The sequence below is a fragment of the Trichosurus vulpecula genome, chromosome 3 (genome assembly GCF_011100635.1).
Source record: "Trichosurus vulpecula isolate mTriVul1 chromosome 3, mTriVul1.pri, whole genome shotgun sequence".
NCBI classification, from domain to species: Eukaryota; Metazoa; Chordata; class Mammalia; order Diprotodontia; family Phalangeridae; genus Trichosurus; species Trichosurus vulpecula.
In genome coordinates this window covers 109893267-109908035 of record NC_050575.1, presented here as the reverse complement: position 1 = coordinate 109908035, position 14769 = coordinate 109893267, and the positions used below count along the sequence as shown (strand labels likewise).

The 14769-nt window shown below is 36.3% G+C and overlaps 1 protein-coding gene and 1 pseudogene across 4 annotated transcripts in view; both read right to left on the bottom strand.

The window, feature by feature from the left end:
* RALGAPB (Ral GTPase activating protein non-catalytic subunit beta) overlaps window positions 1-14769 on the bottom strand; it is a 92729-nt gene that overhangs the window by 23313 nt on the left and 54647 nt on the right. For all 4 annotated transcript variants that reach the window (XM_036748058.1, XM_036748056.1, XM_036748057.1 and 1 more), the window contains 3 exons: window positions 13254-13406; window positions 12836-13045; window positions 6521-6679 (listed from right to left, as the gene is read on the bottom strand). In XM_036748058.1, the coding sequence (XP_036603953.1) occupies window positions 6521-6679; window positions 12836-13045; window positions 13254-13406 (522 nt within the window). The remainder of the gene's footprint in view (window positions 1-6520; window positions 6680-12835; window positions 13046-13253; window positions 13407-14769) is intronic.
* LOC118840711 lies at window positions 5462-6006 on the bottom strand (annotated as a pseudogene).

The window sequence follows — 14769 nt, the reverse complement described above, 5'->3', positions numbered from 1 at the left end:
TTCAAATGTAAGACTCAAGAGAAGCATGAAAAAGTAAATGGGGGAGAAAAAATAAGCAAACATGGTATCCAATAAGGTTAAGCTATTTACATCCCTACATGGGAAGATGATACTTGTAACTCTTGAGAACTGTATCTCTATTAGGGCAGTTAGAAGGAGTATATTTAGAGGGTGTGGATATAATTTGACTTTGATATGATGATGAAATAAATTAAGGAGGTGAAAAAAAGGACTGTACTGGGGAAAGAGGGAGGCAGAATGGGGTCAATTATATCACATAAAGAGGCACGGAAGACCTAATACACTAGAGGGAAAGAAGGCGGGGGGATGGACATTGTTTGAACCATACTCTCATTGGATTTAGTTCAAAGAGGGAATAACATACCACTCAGTTGGACACAGAAATCTATCTTGTCCTATAGGGAAGTTAGGAGGGAAAAGGAGAAAGAAAAGGGAGACGGGGCTGAGAGAAGAGAGGGCAGATTGGGGGAGGTGGTGGTCAGAAGCAAAACACTGGTGAGGAGTGACAGGGTGAAAGGAGAGAAAAGTATAAAAAGGGGGAAAACAGGATAGAGGGAAATACAGTTAATTATCATAACTGACTGTGAATGGAATGAACTCTCCCATAAAACAAAAGCAAATAACAGAGTGGATTAAAAATCAGAATCCTACAATATGACGTTTACAAGAAACACATCTGAATTAGAGAAACACACACAGAATCTTAAAGGTACGAGGCTGGAACAGAATATATTATGCTTCAGCTGACGTGAAAAAAGCAGGGGTAGCAATCCTGATCTCAGACAAAGCAAAAGCAAAAACAGATTTAACTAAAAGAGACAAGGAAATAAACTACATCTTGCTAAAAAGTACCATAGAAAATGAAGTAATATCAATACTAAACATGTATGCATCCAAATTCTTGGGATGGAATCATAGCAATAGAATCATGGGGCAAAAGCTATGACTAGTTTTCTGAGTTATTATATACTGTTCTCCAAATGTTTGCATCAGAATTCAAAATCCCATCAACAACACAGTAGAGAACCTGTTTTCCCACAGTTTCACCAACATTCACTTTTATTACAAAAAAATATTAATTTTTTTTGTTATTTTCGTCATTCTAAAAAGTCAGTTTATCTTAAGATTGTTTAGATTTTCATTTCTCTGACGATTAGGGAATTTGAACATTTTGTCAATAGTTTCCATTTCTTTTATCATAAAATGTTCATGTCCCTTGATCTCTAGCTCATACTACTTGTGTCTACCTTTCTGATATCTGTATGCATCTGAATTTCTTGGCTCCTAAGATGCAAGAAGAAATGCTACAGAATTTTAGTGCTGGAAGGGGTTTTTCAGATCATTTGGTGCAACCCCTTCAATTTTAAAGGTGAGGAAGCTGAAACTCCAAGATAGTAAAGGACTTAAAAGCAAAGTCACACAGCAAGTGGTAGAACTAGGACACTTACTCCATCCTCTACTCTCCCTCTCCCAACACATTCTTCTTATACAATATTCTTGTTACACAATATAGTGTGTGTTCTACCATACTATCTAGAAGCATGTTTGTCAATGCTAAATATATAAGGAAGGCTGTGCCTTAAGACATTACAGTTTTTTACTCAGCAGATGAGAATCCCACTTCAAAGTCTTTAAAGAGAATTCCTGGGCAGGAAAGGACAAAGGTATGAAGAATTTTCACTTGTACATCTGCTGACAACTTATTATGCAAAACTAATAAATAATTATGAAGTAAATCATATGCATCACCTTAATCTTAGTCAAGCATAGTACTTTATAAGACCTCAAAATAGTGAACGAACTGATTTAAATGGTCCTTTTAACCAAAAATGTATAAATCTGATAAAAGATATGCTATAATTTCAGAACTATTTTATCTTTGTGTATGATTGACTTTTAACTGACACTAGACCTTGAAAATCATTCTTTTAATAAATGCTTATTTAATGCTTACTGTGTACACAGAACTGTGCTATGTGCTGGAAAACAAAGTTTAGAAAACAATGCTCTGTCTCAGTGGGTTTTAAAGTATCTCTGATTTGTCTCTCTATGTCAGTTGTTGTCATTCAGTTGTATCTGACTCTCTATGACCCTATTTTGGGGTTTTCTTGGCAAAAATATTGGAGTGGTTTGCTATTTCCTTCTCCAGCTCATTTTAAGGATAAGGAAACTGAGGCAAACAGAGTTAAATGACTTGCCCAGGGTCATATAGCTAGGCAGTGTCTGAAGCCAGATTTGAACTCAGGAAGAGAAGTCTTCCTGACTTCAGACCCAGTGTATTATCTACTGTGCCACCTATCTGTACTTCTATGTCAATTAGTAATCTATAAATAAGCACTGAGATGTTCTAGAAGAACTGCATTTATAACATTTCATTTTTAACAGTACTTATGGAGTCAGAGTCAGGATGGACAGGATCATAAGCAATGTCTCCAAAACTAAGAATACATCTCTCTCCTCACCTCTTCCCCTTGGAATCCTTAGCTTCCAAGCCCAGGTGCTTTGCTTGATCACTCCAGTTGTTATATTTGCTTATCTATGTACATGTTGTAGCCCTTGGTGCCTTGCATGTAATAAGAGCTTAATAAATGTTTGCAATTGAATGTCAACACTTAGAATGTGTAAAAATAAAGGGCAGCTAGGTGGCGCGGTGAGTAGAGCACTGGCCCTGGAGTCAGGAGGACCTGAGTTCAAATTTGACCTCAGACACTTGACACATGTACTAGCTGTGTGATCTTGGGCAAGTCACTTAACCCTGATTGCCCTGCCAAAAAGCAAAAAAAAAAAAAAAAAAAAAAAAGAATGTGTAAAAATATTACCTCGGTACTGGGGTCTTATAGCTCAATTCTTCCTACTGATGTCACAGAGCAATAACAAAATACCCAAGAAGGACAGGCGATCAATTTATTTAAGTGTCTCTGTGAAGGCCACTTTAATTGTGTATTTAATTTTAATTGGAGTGACAGAATGGGGGTAAAATCTAAACCTAGCTACTTAAAAAAAATTAGAAACATCTCATTAAAATTAGTGAACAGAGATGAAATGTACTTAACATTCATTAAATAATCACCATGTGCAAAGCATTTCATTTTTCAACGAAAAAAATCAAACACCTATTTCAGAATATAAACTTTTTTTTACTGAATCAAGATTTTAATTTCTGAAAACATTAATGTTTAATTAATTGTAATTAACCCCCCCACAAGTAACATTTCTTGTACTACATTAAACCACTGTTTTATAACTAATCCCTAGTTAAGTTCAAACATTAAAAACAATAAACATTCAATCAAAAAATAATGGCTGACACCTAACAAAACGCTAATCACCAGTAAAGGAAAATACAAAAGCTTTCAGAATTCACAAATGTTATAACAGCAAGATAAATGATTCAAGTAGAGTGCTATTTTAAAGTTATTCCAACAATGGGTGCATGTTGTACTTTATAATTGTTTGCTTTGAATCTTTACTTTGTAAAATCACTAACATTTTATCACAAGACAATAAATTATGGGGCTGCTGATTAAGTGGCACTTAAAATATTAAAACCAGAAAAATAAAAGCAATAATCCCATGAACTACTTTGTTTTGTCAAAACAAGTCCTTTACAAAGTAGTCTAAAACACTTAATTTAAGTGAGTCATCCACTCATCCTCCATCATTGAATTTTTTAAAAAACAGTAGTTTTCTTCAAGGGATATCATTGTTTATAAGCCTGAACTTTTATTTTTCTTTTAACATTCTTAGAATGTCTACTCCTGAACATTTAGATCTTTAAGGCACTACGCAATGAAGTTAAATAAATTAACATAAGTGATTTAGAGATGGCTAAGATCTCTTCTAAATTCTCTCTTCTATTTTGGTTTATAAAGTAGAGGTAATCTGTTATTTAAGGGCCTAAAGCAAATTACATACAAGTAGATTTTCCTAAAAATCCAATGTTTGCAATAGCATTTCTTTAAAAGAAAAAAAGAACTTGTCAAAAATTCAGGTGTTTCCTTAAAAAGAGGAAAAATACAGGAGATTGAAAGGGGAAGATTTAAAGAAAATTTTAACCTATAAACCTTCTAATTCCTTTTTCAAGTTACAAGTATTAGTAAGACTAGCATTAACACTGTAATTACAGTAGAGCTTATACATGCTTAACATACATAATTTACATTTAAAATAAGTTAAATAACTTTAAAAAATATACTCTCTAATTTAAGCCCTTAAATGTTTTCCATCTGGGAAACATTGGCTGAACTTTGGCTTTTTCTATCCAACTGGTTAATTCTAACTATCCCCTGCATCCACTTTAATGAGTTACTTTAAAAACTGGGGTTGTTGCAATATTTAAAGTTTTTTTTTTTTTGAAGTGGAATCCAATAATCTTTGCATATCTATTATTGTTCAGAGTTAATGGTAGTGGAGGGAAAGGACTAGATATAAAAAAAATCACAAATTGGAAAGAATATTATGAACAGAAAGAAATCAAAGTTTAAGGAATAAAACATTTAAATAATTTTGAATACAAATACAAATAATACCATCTATAATAAAAGGGCAGAAAACACATAGAAAATTGAGAGCTATAGTTCTGAACTATTTTTTAAAATTCAAAAGCTCTTAGAATTCAGGGCATGAAAATAAATATAAAATGGAAAACAGTGCAATAATATGACCCTAATAAACTTCTTTTTGATAAATAATCCCAAATAAAATGAAGTTTCACAAAATCTCATCTTTAACAACAACAACAAAAAATATATTATACTACACATATCAAACACAAATCCTACCATTTCTTCCTTTCAGGGCATTAGATTGCCAGAGCTTCACGCAATGCACATTTTACTTCTCCATGGCATCTAGATCTAGTAGCATTAGTTGGAAATCAAAAGTATTACACAGAATCTGTAACCACTAGAATGATCTCTATTTTCACCTGCAGCAAATGCCTTAGAGCTAAGCCAGTCACAGTTTTTACTTACATACGTATATTTCCATCATAAAAAAACTTAAGATCCTGTTATGCTTTCTGCTTTTACTGTAGTGTGTAGCTTCTGCATAGTTCAACATATTAAAAAAATCTTCATTTTTAAATGAACCTTTTCGCTATTGCTGCATGATGCACATGATGTCACGTTAATTTAAGCATAAAATGGCAACTACAGGGGCAGCTAGGTGGCGCAGTGAGTAGAGCACTGGCCCTGGAGTCAAGAGGACCTGAGTTCAAATCTGGCCTCAGACACTTGACACACTTACTAGCTGTGTAACCTTGGGCAGGTCACTTAAGCCCAACTGCCCTGCCAAAAAAAAAAATGGCAACTACATTGTATAAACTAATTCACAGCTAGTGGGAAAATTTTCTTAAGCTTACCAAATACAAGGCTGCAGCAATGATAAAGAGTAGTGGAATACAAGGAAAAAATGAACAAGGAAATAAAATGGCTTTTGATCAGTGGCCATTCATTATTTTGCTTTCTGGCATATGGAAGGAATTATCTTCTTTGAGTTCCAAATGTTCTGGTAAATCCAGTTATCTCTTACCTTCTTCAGTATCATCCTGAATTGTTGAAATAAGGGCATCAATTGAACTAAAATTTTTCTCTGGTCTGATGTAGCCAGTAATGACTATACTAAGGATTTTCCCATAGAAGTTCTCTTTGAAGGTATGTATAATGTGAGTTTACACAGATTTTTTAGTATTTTTGTAGTATGAGTTCCATCCTATGCTTAAAACCATCTTATGGACATCTCCATTTCCAAGAGAGGCCCAACCATAGTAAATTCCAGTACACAAGTCACTTGGAAGATTATCTACTACTTGCTCAGGAAAGTTAGCTGTGGGGATGGCCAGCTGCCCCATCTGAAGCCCCTCACCACTTTACCCCAGCAGAAATAAGGCAGATGCTTCATCATGCCACTTGCTCTGGGCTTGGGGGAAGACCCGGATGAAGAGTCTGGGGGAGCCGCCATTGAACTCAGGGCAACTGTTCCCCCCCACCCCCTGCCAGCCAGGAGTGGGGAGAGGAGGGGAAAGGAGGGAGATTCTGAAGGGCAAGAGGCAGGCAGGAGACCAGGTGTGCACTTCTGGCAAGAGACTCGCATGGCCAACGGCCCTCACCAGAACACTGCAGGAGAAGGGCATGCAACAGAATCTCTACATGCCACTAGAATAAAAACTTCTTGATAGCAAGGACTATTTCATTTTGTATTTGAATTCCTAGCACCCAGTACAGTGTCTGGTACATAGCAGGTACTTAAAAATGCCTGCTGATTTTTGAATTTCAAAAAAAAAAGCTTATTTATATTTATTGTAAATAACCCATTTTTAACTATCATGCTCAGATTTCACATGACAAGAAAAAATGAATACAGAAGAGTTTGAGACTAATAGCCTTAGTCCCTTAAAAAATTAAGGCATACAGTATTTGGCAATAAGGTCTCATAAACATTTTTTTAAGGGTTAATAAAGATGACGGAAAAGATGTTGTGATATATCCAGAACACTTACCTCTTGACTTGTTTTCTGGCATGCTTTCATGTAGAAAATAAAAACTGTATCAAAGGGGCGACATGGTAAGAGATCCAAATAGCCAATGTCATCAAAGAATCCGGATATTGTTGAGTCAAGTGCAATAAGGTGAGGAGGTAGACGACTATTTGCAGGTTCCTTTCCATCCAAAACCAAACAGAACAAAACAAACTATTTTAAATTTCTATTATGAGTTAAAGAATTAGTGTAAGTAAAGAAGTTAACAGCTATTTTAAAATAAATCTCCTTTTAATAATCAAACAGTTTGAAGACACAAACTAAAAAGGAGTCCCACTGAAAGACAATAATAACTCATATTTACACAGTACTTTAAGACTTGCAAACTGATCCAGAAACATCTCATTTTATCCACACAACTCTGAGAGGTTGCTGCTATTATTTTACATTGAAAAAAATAAAACACCAAACTTATCCTGGTTATGTTTTGTTTTTATGTTGCTGTCATTTCCAAATATACCACTCTCTGATTTTCTATCAAGCCATTCCCTTGTAATAAAGAATTTGAGGGACAGAAAAAAAGGAGTTCGGTAAAATCAACCAAAATACATCAGCAGCAAGGTCCGATAGCACAGGCCTACATAATTCAGCCTTTTAACTTTGACAAAGTGACATGTTTCCTTAGTAAGGTATAATGTCTCCCTTGTTGTTTCAGAACATCAATGGAGTCGCTGAAACTGATCTATCAGAACAGCTTCTAAACAAGGAGGAAGATGAAGGGTGACAACAACAGTACAACATTGCCACTCCCCCTTTTCCTTACCTATTTCAGAATAGGTGGAAATGAAGGGAACGCTTCTCAATAAACCAATGTTTTGGACTAGCTCTATTCTCTTTGAAGTTTCATCTTCACAGTAGGTATAAAATAGGAACTATTTCTACATATTTCAACTGAGCAGTGATTTTCAAAGTATATTAAGAATCTATGGCTTGCTAATGATAAAATAATACTTGGGAAGTGCTTAGCACAGTGCCTGTCACAGAGTAGGCACTTAATAAATGCTTATTCCCTTCCTTTCTCTTCCCCGAGTGTCATGGAATATAAATGATAGAGTACATAAGATGGATTCTTTATGGATCAATGTTTTCAAAATACATAAATTCACATATGACAACATGCAAATCGTATTGATCCCTGTTGTTCAGTTATGTCTGACTCTTCATGACCTCATTTGGAGTTTTCTTAGCAAAGATGGTAGAGTAGCTTGCCATTTCCTTCTCCAACTCATTTTACAGATGAGGAAACGAAGGCAAACAGGGTTAAGTGACTTGCCCAGGGTCATATAGCTACTCAGTATCTGAGGCCAGACTCAGGAAGATGAGTCTTCTTGGCTCCAGGTCTGGCACTCTATCCAGTGTACCACCTAGCTGCCCATTTGATCCCTGGAACAGTATAAATTCTCATCTTTGAAATTTGCAGAAATACAAGAGTGGTCCATATTAACTCACTGGACTAAAAGAGATAAAAAAATGTATACTGCCTAAACTATGACTTGCAATCAGCTGAGCAGTCCATAAATGAACTGAGCCCAGAACTGAGTAAGCAGTAGAGATATGGACAGACTGAATTTGGAAAATGTGTACTGCTTTCAATGATTTAAATTCTTCAGTATAGCAAAAGTACATCTCTTTAACACCAATATTTCCACAGTGGCACTATATATGGTTAACAACACAGAACATCATGCTTGTAGAAGAATCAAAATTATAAGCATTGCTAAGGGTAATGGTATACGTGGTGGACATAACAGATAGGTTATAGCACATTACTAGTGATAACATTCAGATTAGCGGGATAAAAGGCATTGCGGACATCTATGAGCACAAAAGGAGGTGGGCTGGTTAAACAACAACAACAAAAGAAGAAACAGGCAGTCTGAGTAGTACACAGATATTATCAAGATATTAAAAGAACAGAAGGCAGGCCTCTCACTGTTGGGTAGACCACCACAGAATCTGAGGAATAGACAGGATGGACAAGAATACTTCAGCATGAGAAAGAGTGAAAAAGATCTGATTTGCATGGGTGTAAGGGGTACCCAGACTAATAAAATCACAGATCCATTAAATATCAAATAAGTCTGTCTGGTGATCCACAGAATGGATCAAATGAAAATTCTAAGCCAAAACAGGTCTGAGAGAGAAAAAGATAAGACAGTTATGACTGAGGATCCTATGCTTGAGAGGAGTAAGCCATTTTCAAACTACTGCTACTACCATCTCTTCCAGCTTGGTTTAGGGCTAAGTTAAGGAGGCTGCATACAGGCCCAAGGATGACAAAGTAAGAGGATAGTGCTAAAGAGGACTATAACCAAAGAAGTGATCTTGCTCTTTTCTCCCCAATAGTCCTAACCTTGTAATAAAAGCTCTTGACTCCAGAAGTCTAGAAATTCTAAAGTTAATAGAACTGTCTTGCTTTTGTTCTTCCCCTGGATCACTGCCGTGCTGTGGTGGAGGAGCTTGCACAGCTTAATGAAACTATGAGCTCTGCTGTGCAGGGTTACCCAAGACAGACAGGTCATAGTGGAGAGTCCTGACAAAAGGTAATCCACTAGAGATCGAAACAGCAAATCGCTCTGGTATCTTTGCCAAGAAAACCCACAATGATAAAATGACAATAGACAGGCCATTGGAAGATGACCCCCTCAGGATGGAAGGTATCCAATATGTTACTGGGGAAAGGCAGAGGACAAAGTACAAGCAGCTCCAAAAAGAATGAAACAGCCGGGCCAAAGCCTAAAGCAAGCTCAGCTGTGGATACATCTGGTGATAAAAGGAAAGACCAATCTTATAAAGATCAATATTGCATAGTAACCTGGATAATAAGACCTATGAACTAAGGCAAGCTGGATGTGGTCAAATAGGAGATGGAAAGTTTTTTTTAAATATAGAAGTCTTAGGTGTCAGTGAACTGAAATGAATGAGAATGTATACATTTACCTCATTACATATACTACTGTGGGCAAGAATCCCTTAGAAGAAATGGAATAGCCCTCATAGTCAACAAAAGCAATACTGGGATACAATCTTAAAAATGACAGAATAATATCTATTTGAATCCAAGGCAAACTGTTCAACATCACTGTAATACAAGTCTATATTCCAACCACTGATGCCAAAGAGACCAGAGTTGTTCAATTCTATGAAGACCCACAACAACTAGAAATAATACCCCCAAAAGAGGTGTCACATTCATCATAAATAACTGAAGTGTAAAAGTAGAAAATCAAAAGGTAACTGGAATAAGAGGCAAGTTTGACCTTAGAGTACAAAATGAAGCAGGGCAGAGACTAATAGAGTTTTGTCAAGATGACTTACTGGTCATAGCAAATACTTTTTTTCAACAACTCAAAAGGGGGCTCTACACATGGGCATCACCAGATGGTGATCAGACTGATCATAGAAGCTCTATACTGTCATTTAAAACAAGACCTAGAAATAACTGTGGCTCAGATCATGTGCTTTTTTTTATTGCAAAATTCAGACTTAAAGTGAAGAAAGACTATATAGGTATGATCTAAATAATATCCCTTACGAATATGAAGTAAAGGCAATGAACATATTTAAGGGATAAGATCTGATACAGTGCCTGAAGAACTATGGACAGAGGTTCACAATATTACACAGAAGGCCACAACAAAAAACATTCCAAAGAAACAGAAGTGTAAGAAAGCAAAATGGCCGTCTGAGAAGGCTTTATACATAGCTAGGGAAAGAAAGAAAATAAAAGGTAAAGGAAGAAGGGAAAAATGTACGCAAGTGAATGAAGAATTCCAAAGAACAGCAAGGACAGAAGAAAGTTTTCTTAAATAAGCAATGCAAACAAATAGAAAAAAACAAGACGAGATCTCTTCAAGAAAATTAGAGATATGAAGGGAACATTTCATGCAAAATGGGTATGATAAAAGACAAAAATGTTAGAGACGTAACAAAGGTAGCAAGAATATACATAAGAATTGAAAGATAGTAACATCACTGATAACCACTATGGTGTGGTTACTGATCTAGAGCCAAACATCCTAGAGAATGAAGTCAAGTAGGCCTTAGGAAGCATCATTAACAATAAGGCTAGTGGAGGTGACAGAATTCCAACTGAGCTATTTAAAATCCTAAAAGATGATGCTATGAAAGCACTATATTTAATATGCCAGCAAATTTGGAAAACACAACAATGGCCACTGGATTGGAAAAGATCAGTTAATGTCCCAATCCTAAAGATGGGCAATGCCAAAAAATGTTCAAATTACCAAACAGTCGTGCACATTTCACATGTCAGCAAGATTCTGAAATCTAGGCTTCAATAATATGTGAACCAAGAATTACCAGAAGTAAAGGTTGATTTTCACAGAGGCAGAGGAACTAGAGACCACATTGCCAATATTCGCTGCATTATGGAGGAAGTGAGGGAGTTCCAGAAAAACATGTACTTCTTCACTGACTACACTAAAGCCTTTGACTGTGGATCACAACAAAACGTGACAAGTTCTCAAAGAGTACCAGAGTACCAGGTCATCTTACTTGTCTCTTGAGGAATCTGTATGTGGGCCAAGAAGCAACGGTTAGAACTGAACATGGAACAACTGATTGTTTTGGGACTGGAAAAGGAGTGTGACAAGGCTGTACAATGTCACCTTACTTATTTAACTTATATTCATAGTACATCATGTGAAGTGGCTGAATCAAAAGCTGGAATTAAGGTTGCCAGGAGAATATCAACAATCTCAGATAGAGAGATGATACCACCCTGATGGCAGAAAGTGAAGAATTAAGATGAGGTGATGAGGGTGAAAGAAAACAATGTAAAAACTAGTTTGAAGCTTAATGTTAAAAAAAACAAAACAAAACAAAACAACTAAGATCATGGTAACCGGTCCCATGACTTCCTGGCAAAGAGAGGGAGAAGAAATGGACGCAGCGTCAGATTTTATACTCTCAGGCTCAAAGATCACTGCAGATGGTGACTGCAACCATGAAATTCAAAGACACTTGCTCCTTGGAAGGAAAGCTTCTGGACAGAATGCTAAATAGCAGAGACATCACCTTGCTGACAAATGTCAAAACTATGGCTTTTTCAGTAGTCATGTATGGCTGTGAAAGCTGGACTGTAAGGAAAGCTGAGTGCCGCAGAATCAACGCTTTTGAATTGTGGTGCTGAAGCTGATTTTGAGAGTCCCTTGAACAGTAAGATCTAATCAGTCAATACTTACAGGAATTAATTCAGGCTATTCATTGGAAGTACAAATACTGAAGATGAAGCTTAAATACTGAGGCCACACAAGAAGACAGGACTCAATGAAAAAGACTTTGATGTTGGGAAAGATTGAAGGCAAAAGGATAAGGGGGATGGCAGAGGATGAGATGAATATATAGTATCAAGGAAGCAACAGACATGAGCTTGGACAGACTTTAGGAGACAGTGGAGGACAGAAGGGACTGACATGTTATGGTCCATAGAGTTACAAAGAATCTGACACGAATAAACATCTGAAAAACAACAACTTGCTTTTGTTCTGTTGTGTCAAATGGCAAATATAGGGTCAATTTTTAGATGAATTTTTTGGTATAGTCTACAACAGAGGTGTCCTTTGGACCCCAAGTGGTCCACAATAATCCTAAGTGTGGTCCAAACCAGATTAAAATGTAATTGGAAAATATTTAACAAAATAAAAACATAAATAACTGAATAAGTGGCCTGTAGGGATCCTTATATATGGATTAGTGATTCCTGTTTCTATTTAAATTTAACACCATCAAACCATACATCTTAAACACCATCTTGTGCAGCTCTTTATAATAGTTATTGATGCTTAAAGATGTTTTGTGGGGACAGAAACTAATTACTATGGTAATTTTAAAAATCTAGATTTCAATTTTCCCAGCAGTATTTATTGTTCATTACTACAGCTAGAAGTATTAGGGAACTCAAGGAAACATATTTGAATGTATATGCAAAAAGAATCACCTTGTGACTGGAAATGAAAATTGCAATTTAAGTATGAACATATATGCATGAAGGCACCTATAAGTCACCTTAGGGCTTCCACACATGAATGAATCATACGTGCAGATAATAAAAATGCCAATGGCATGCAAGTTTTCCCACTTCACCCTAGGCCATCTGAATTGAAATCCTTCTGTGACCATAAAGAAAAAAATAAGATTAATTGTGCCATTTGTAAACAACACATTGTATTTGTGTGTCATAACTACTTATATCTCTAGTTATCTAATACAAGTGTAGAAGATCACTTGCACATAGAAATCTGCCAAAATTACCTTTAATGCTTCTAATGATAAAAACCCAAAGTGTGAAAGAAAAAGGCGTGCTGTTTGGAATTCCTGGGCAGGAGGTGGGGGTTTACAGTCAGTAACTGGGTCAGGGAAACTTTTCTTTCGCCACTCCTCTTCACTTTGCTGCTCAATGGATAGTTCATAAGTGATCTGCTGGGCCATGCCATTCCTCAGTTTTTCATGTCTCTCTTCTAACTGAAATACATTAACGACACTACATTCACATGGTATAACGAAGTCAATATTTAATAGAAAATTAAAAAGTTATTAATTCTGTAATTAAAATTAAATTTAAGAAATTCAAGCACTAAGTGAAATTCAATGCATAGCATTCTACTGAACAAGTATTCCAGGATACTGACACACACAAGAAATAAACAATAGTTAGGAACTAGTGTCTTACTTCCTCATTTACGATTTCATGCAAGTCAGGAATGCTCAGATCTGCTTTTACAAAAGGAATTTTGTCCACCTCTTCAGGAAATGGTCGATGCTTCACTGTGTATTTAATTCCAACATCATTTTTAGGAAGTGGACGAGGTTCTGGCACAAAAAGCTGTTAAAATGAAGCAAAACAATTTATATGGTCTGGGCACCCATTTATAATATATAATGCAATACAGAAGCTAAAGTCCTACCTTCTACAAGGAGCCTTTCCTGATTCCCCCTTAATTTTAGTACTTTCCTTTCCCTCTGATGATTATTTCCACTTTATCCTGTATTTAGCTTGTTTGTACAGAATTATTTGCATGCTGACTCTTTCATTACACTGTGAGTTTCTTGAGAGTAGGGATTGTTTACCCCTTTAAGCCTTGCTCCCCACCAAACTCTTGAAGAAAGAGCTAGAGAATAATAATAAAATATTTGGGAAAGGAATGAAGTAATAAAGTCCTTTTATCCCTTAATTCATCTCTTCCTCTTCCAATTACTTGCTGTAACATAAAGCCTGGAGAGATGGTCTTATGCCAGACCAGGCACTGGTGGTAGGAATGATGGCTATGTAGCAAAGGCAGCATAAAACTAGAGAACAGGGACAGGGTTTTCATCTTCTATAAGGGAAGCTTTTGGAGATGTTATTTTTGTCTGTCCTACCATTTTTTTCCTTGGGCTTTTTTTTTTTTAATAGCATACTGGGATTTACATTATCTTATTTGAGCCTCATGGCAAAACTGTGAAATAGGTAGCACAACTATTACTATTCCAACTTTCCATATAAGCAAACCAAAGATCGGAAATGAAATGAATGTGATAAATATATACTCTTATTTTCTAGGAGAAACCTGGGTTTGATTTATTGGGTCCAACTGTCTAAAACATATTATTGTCAAGATCAAAAAGATTTTGGTTTTATATGTCTTTTATTCTGCTGCAGAATCCTGAAAAGTAGGCTTACCACTAGGAACGACTTTAGTGCTGAACTGTCAAAAGTTTTTGATACGTAAATTTTGACATTAAAGCATCAATGGCTGACAACAGTACATACTGTCCTATCCTGGATACACACACACACACACACACACACACGTTTTAATTAGACCAAAGCCTTAATCCCAAATATGAAAATCTTGGTAACATATTTTGCCAAGTTATTTTGGGTCAGGGGGGTTCCTCACTATCCTTTAGGTCATACCAAAGAGGCAGTCTTCTGTGGGTAAATCTGGACCTCTGGGGAACTTTTCAGAGTGTTAAAGATAGCTGGAATGGTATTAAGCAACAATACAGTTTCAACAATACAGAGCCTGGGGGCAGCTAGGCGGCGCAGTGAGTAGAGCACCAGCCTTGGAGTCAGGAGGACCTGAGTTCATATCCGGCCTCAGACACTTGACACACTTACTAGCTGTGTGACCTCGGGCAAGTCACTTAACCCCAATTGCCCTGCCTTCCCCCTGAAAAATCAAAAAACAAAACAAAAAAACAAA